Source organism: Neophocaena asiaeorientalis, unplaced genomic scaffold, assembly GCF_003031525.2.
Source record: "Neophocaena asiaeorientalis asiaeorientalis breed wild unplaced genomic scaffold, Neophocaena_asiaeorientalis_V1.1 scaffold225, whole genome shotgun sequence".
NCBI classification, from domain to species: domain Eukaryota; kingdom Metazoa; phylum Chordata; class Mammalia; order Artiodactyla; family Phocoenidae; genus Neophocaena; species Neophocaena asiaeorientalis.
Genome location: NW_020172364.1, coordinates 127,136 through 133,485, shown reverse-complemented (window position 1 = coordinate 133,485; position 6,350 = coordinate 127,136). Strand labels below are relative to the sequence as shown.

The 6,350-nt window shown below is 38.0% G+C and overlaps 1 protein-coding gene across 1 annotated transcript in view; it reads left to right on the top strand.

The window, feature by feature from the left end:
- Positions 1 to 2,441: 2,441 nt before the first annotated feature.
- Positions 2,442 to 6,350, top strand: part of CCDC39 (coiled-coil domain 39 molecular ruler complex subunit) — a 48,287-nt gene continuing 44,378 nt past the window's right edge. Inside the window, exon 1 of the mRNA XM_024767714.1 lies at positions 2,442 to 2,550. Within this exon, the coding sequence (XP_024623482.1) occupies positions 2,461 to 2,550 (90 nt within the window). The 5' untranslated portion in view covers positions 2,442 to 2,460. The remainder of the gene's footprint in view (positions 2,551 to 6,350) is intronic.

Genomic DNA, 6,350 nt, shown 5'->3' with positions numbered 1-6,350 from the left:
TTATTTCATGGTTAGTGACAAGGCTTGTAAAACTTTGGGCTTTATTTCTAAATCTGAATGAATAATGATAGGGTTAGAATCTGGAAGCTGTAGAATTATAAAAGTGGGAAATGGATGATAGGAATACTGTGGTGATGAGGGGGAGAAGCAGGGATATTGTTTAAAGGCAGAAAGGTAGAATTTAGAGGATGCATGGACATTTTGTCCAAAATTCAACATTGTATAATCATTATCCTGAAATTCAGGAAATAGAAGCCTTGAGATATGGGAAATGGGATTCTTTGCAGGGATTTGGCTGCCAAAGCTCTTATGTCCTTGGGGCCTAGAGAAGTACCCAGCAAAGACAGCTGCAGTCATACATTTGGCAGCTACAGCTGACACTGAGAGGGGTGGATCAACAGATTGGCACAGGCGAAGGCAGTTGCCTCAGTATTCACATTTTAAAATAATCATTCAACAAGGGACATTGCCATAACAATTTTTAAATATAAATAACAATATGTCATCTTAATATATGCTGGATATTAACATTTTCATTAGTAGTGTTGACTAAACTATTATAAAATAAAATATGATCTCTATTAAGGTTATTTAAGCTGTAAAAGTCCATTATTCCATATAGGTCAACATTCCCTCTACAAGCTCTCTTTCTCTTAACCACCTTGGAAATTTAGGCATTGTAGAACTGGAGAGTAAAATGCCTTGCTAACTCTAGACTTTGAAGACACTATTTCTAAGTCCATAATGCTAAATATATGGAAAATCATGTAAGCACAAAGAGACGAAGCTACAAAAGATTTCAAAAGTATAGCAACAAACCAAGGGTACAAAAAGACATTTTCAAGACATTTGAGGAAATATGAATATGAAAAGATACTGATCATGAAGAGTTATTTTGATACTGTTAATTTTGTCAGATGTGATAATGATATTGTGTTTATGTTATAAAACATTAAACGTAAAACATTAGTGATGCATGCTCCAGTAGTTATGGGTGACATGTTATGTTTGTGATTTACTTTAAAATCCTTCAGCAAAAGATCCAGATGAAACTAATATGGCAAAAAAAAAAAAAAGAAAGAATGTTAAGTCAAGGTGATGAGTATATAGGGATTCATTATACCCTGCTCTCTATTCTTACATATATTTAAACTTTTTATAATAAAAAAGGTTAACAATGAACAGGTAAAATAAAATTCAAAAGGGCAAAAAAAGCTACATATATTTGACTATTGGATAAGCAAAATTAATTGGTCCTCACAATGAAGTGGTAGAGTATTCCAGCCAACAACACCCCTCATTGCAGAGTGCATAGTTTGAGACCTGTTTCCTAGTTTAGGTCCTGCTTACTTTACCCGCTTCACCTCAGGGATCTTCACTTCATTTATCTAGGAAATGAAAGGATTAGGTTAGTTCACTGTTTTGTGCTTCCCAGTTCTGAGAAGCGGGTACATAAAACACGGGTCATAAACTCAAACTCCTACCGGTGCCAAACAGTTAATTCAAATGAGTGAATTGGTAAAGTGCTTGCCAGTCTAAAGCGGTTAGACTTTTTCGAGTTTAGGAAGAAATATAGGTTTTTGTGTGGAATTAAAGATGTGTAAATGCTAACAAATGAAAATGTAAAGAAAATAGGGACTTCCCTGGCGGTCCAGTGGTTAAGACACTGCGCTTCCATTGCAGGGGGCACGGGTTTGATCCCTGGTGGGGGAACTAAGATCCCACATAATGCCTGGCCAAAAAAAAAAAAGGAAATAAAGGTGTGGGAACTCTGCGCTGCAGGTTTGCCATCTCGGGGCAGTTCACGACTGCGGTCAACTAGGACTCTGCAACCGGGCAGAAGACCATTGGGTGGGAGACCAGAAGTTAAAACAGACGAAGATCAAAACATCCAGCAATGATTCTAGGGAGTGAATTATGCTTCAAAATACCTGTCTACTTCAGCCTACAAGATTTCATCTACTAATGAAACTCAACAAACGCCACTTGAAAGGAAAGCTAGGTTTATTCTTTTCGTTAGCGCTCATCTTCCGCCCGCGATCGCAGCTGCGTAGCGCAACGCAGGTCCGGTGCCCTGTGGTCCCCGGGAGACTGCAGGCGCCACCGATTCTATACCTCCCGGGAGCGCCGAAGGGGCTAACCGGAGCCGCACACTGAAGGACTGTTATGCCGGTACCTGGCATCCCAAGGAACCTCTGGAGGAGTAAGTTGATTCGCTTCCCTGGGTGCCCAAGAAGAAAAAGTTGCACTGGATCCTGGGAAGGAGTTCTCAACCGGAAGATTTGCCTGGGCGCTTCCTGTTTGGTAACTAAGGGCGCGAAACGGTTGCTAGAGCTCCAGTAGCAACTACCCCCGAGCTTTGCGAGTTCCTTGGGTTGCCTCAGGTGCCGCTCACGGGCGATACGAGAATGTGGATCTTACCTCTGCACCTTTTCTGAGGTCCCCTATCTGTTTGTCATCATGAGTAGTGAATTCCTGGCGGAGCTGAATTGGGAGGAAGGGTTCGCCATCCCGGTGGCGAACGAGGAGAACAAGATGCTGGAAGATCTGGTAAGGATCAGGTGAAGAAGGCGGGGAAAGAAGGGATCTGTTGGGGGACGTTTCCTAGTTGGCAGAAATACCCCAACCCTTTTATTTCTCTCCGTTCTTTCCCTAATCCCATCTCTTCTCGGTCTACCTCTCTCCGGCAGCATCTCCTTCTTCCCTCACCTGCTAGCCCTTTTCGGTACTTGCTAAAGCATTAAAATCAATCAATCAATCAATCAAACTGAAACTATAATAGACATTCACAACTATAAAGCTTGAAACTTTACTCCCTCCTCCTCTTCCACCCCTTGCACTCACTTCTAGCCTCCTGAGCAGTAGAGGAAAGGCTGGTTCTCGCGCCCGCTTTTTCCTTCCTCAGAATTAAGCTCAGTTTGCAAAGGGACTTCTGAGGTTTGCGTAGCAACAGTTATTTGCGGATGTTTGTAAACAAAACATGTTATGGTTGACATTTCTTTTTGAGTTACTGCCTATGATGTTTAAAGTGACTCGAAGAAATGTTTTTAAGAGGGATGTTCTAGTAAGTATGTATAATGTGCAATTTACAGCTTTTCAAAGTGAGGATTAGGTTGTCACAGAAATATATAAAATATTTTTGTAAGGAGTATTTTACACCAGCTTGCAACCAATGCATGGTAGTTGTTAAAAATAAAATTGCAACCAGCTCAGGAAACTTTGAAAACCAGTTAGCAGTCAGTCTAAAGTTCCATCACATGGCAATGTGTTGTGTGGAAGAGGGTCCAAGAAGACCGATGATGTTTACACTACTTTAGAGAATGGAAGAGAAGGTTCCTCTGAGAAATGAAAATCCTCCACTTTGTTTTTTGAAAATATGTTTTTCAAACTCTTCTGACTTATATCTAATGTAGATGGCTTCAGATTTTGTTTTTTGTTTTAAGTGAAGGACAGCATTAGGAAATATAAGAGATCTAGCACTGAGTACTGAGGACTAATAATAAGTATCCAGTCTTGGGTTCTGATCCTGCTTACGAGCACTGAGTCCATTTCTTCTTCTGTAAACTGGAGATAAGTAAAATAATTATCTCACAGGGTTGTTACACAGCTCTAAGGACTTTAATATAGGTTAAGTTCTATTCAAACGTTAGTTTTTGGTATTATTGCCATAATATTTGTTTCACAGGACTTTATATACATATTACTTGTATTAGCTATTTAAAAAAATATTAAAGAGCAATAAAAAGAATATTGAGGGCCATAATCACTTCATCTGAATAAACTCCAATATTAAAAAAGCAACTCTTGGGCTTCCCTGGTGGCGCAGTGGTTGAGAGTCCGCCTGCCGATGCAGGGGACATGGGTTCGTGCCCCGGTCCGGGAAGATCCCACATGCCGCGGAGCGGCTGGGCCCATGAGCCATGGCCGCTAAGCCTGCGCGACCGGAGCCTGTGCTCCGCAATGGGAGAGGCCACAACAGTGAGAGGCCCGCATACAGTTAAAAAAAAAAAAAAAAAAAGCAACTCTTGAAAGTTTAAGATATTCAAACAGAAGAGAAGGGTATAAAATAAAAAATTCAAGATATTCCCTCCCCAAAGTACTCACTGTTGACCGTAGAAGTGGCTATCATGGCTTTAAACAAATATCCCAGACATCATGGTCTACAGGTATACAGATAGAAAAGACAGGAGTATTATAAAACTGGGATCCTATTACATGTGCTGCTTTTAACATAGAAATTTAAATTTAGTTTTACTTGTGTTTAAAGGAGAAAATGAACGGAATTGTTGAATTTCAGTGAGTATTACTTGGTTATAAGAGATAATGGTTGCTGAAAGATTTCTTTAACATTAAGAAAAACTAAATGGTTAAATTAATTGTTTTTAAAAAACTTCTTTGCTTCATTTGTAGACAGTATGGGTTGACTCCCTGCTCTTTCATTTCTCATCTTTGAAATGAAGAAATTAGCTCTTTTACCCTTCCTGCCACCTTCTTTTCCCCATTAAAAATAGTGGTTTTATTATTTTTATAATATCAAGGTTTATTTTATTTTCATTCTATTCAGTGCCCTTAATTTACTGCAAGTGTTTAGTCTTAGTTTTATATTTAAAATGATTTAATGGTTGTTCATACAGCCACTTTTACTAAGTTTACCTTTTTTTGAATTTTTCACTTTGATTCATCTTTTGACTGGTTGGGTACTATCCATGTGTGGGTTTCAAGAAGGACCCACAGTACTGTGCTTTCAATTCCTCACATCCCTGGCTGCCAGTCTGGTTCCTTGCATTGCCAGCTTTACATTTATAGTCCTTAAATTGTAGTATCAGATCTTCAAGATACTTTCTCTCTCCCCCTACTCCTTCCTCCTGGAGTCCTGTGTTTCCCAGTATGGACTATTTTCCCACAGACTTATTTCCCAGCTGTTAACTTGAGAATTCCCTTTCCTTTACTGGGTTGATGCTCTATTTCCTACATCACATAGCTTCTTTTTTCTCAGATTATTATTCTTTTATTTTAATGAAATACTTTCTTGTGTCTCCCTAAGAAGAGTCTATGGGAGGTAAACACTGTGATTATCTTCACATATGATGGTCATTTGGCTGGGTAGAAGATCCTAGAATAAAAATAATTTTTCCACAGAATCTGGAAAGTATTGCCCTATTATCTGCCAGCAGTGTTGTTGGTGAGTAATCTGATATTAAAATGATTTTCATTTCTTTGTAGCTTACTTTTTTAATCTCTGGAAGCTTTTAGGGTTTTATTTCATCTTTACATAGAAATTTTAATTTTGGCAACTGTATCAATCATATTTTTAATTTTCAGGTTATTTGCTTCTTGCTTTTTTGTATCACATGGTCGTGTTTTAGGAGTACATTATCATTTACAATCTCTCTGAGTGTGTATGTGTCTGTGTGTGTGTGTTTAGTTCTTGTCTTTTGTGTCCTGAATTATCTGTTTTCTTTGGGATCTTTTTGTTTGTTTATCTTGATGTCCCTCACATTATGTAAGTTTTCAATATATATCTGGTGGTCCTTGCATGTCCTTTTATATAGAAGAAAGAGGCAATAAAATGTTGTTTGGGAAGTCTATGGGGAAGGAATTATCAAGTTGTGCTGAGTTAATCATCATGCTTTCATTTAAAAAGCAGATGCTTTTGCTCTGGGTTCATTATGCAATGATAAAAATCATAATTGATGAAGAAAATAAAAGTGATAAAGCACCAAACAACACAACAGCTAAATATGTAAAAGTAAAAGCTTTTATAAATGCAAGTAGGCCTTGACAAAAATATGTAGTGAGATACTTCAATATTTACTTCCTCAGAATTAGACAACTCTAATAGACAAAAATAAAGATATAAAAGATATGACGAATACAACAAAAATAAGAACATAGAGAACATATATCCCTTAAGTAGAATATGTTCATAAAACATTTACAAAGGTAGATTATGTACTAGACCAGAACAAAAACCTGAAAATGAGTGATCAACCTTAAATACAGTAGGCTAAGTGAAATAAGCTGGACACAAAAGGACATACTGTATGGTTCCGCTTATATGAGATAACCTAGAGTAGTCAAATTTGTAGAGACACAAAGTAGAATGGTGATTTCCAGGGGCTGGGGGTAAGGGGAATGGGGAGTTGGTATTTAATGGGTACAGAGTTTCAGTTTGGGAAGATAAAAGATTTCTGGAAATGGATGGTGGTGATGGTTGCACAACACGTGGATGTACATAATGCCACTGTACTTAACGGACACTGAGAAACGGTTAAAATGGTTAATTTTATGTTATATATATTTTATAACAATTTAAAAATGAGTGATGGAAAATATATAGGACACATTTT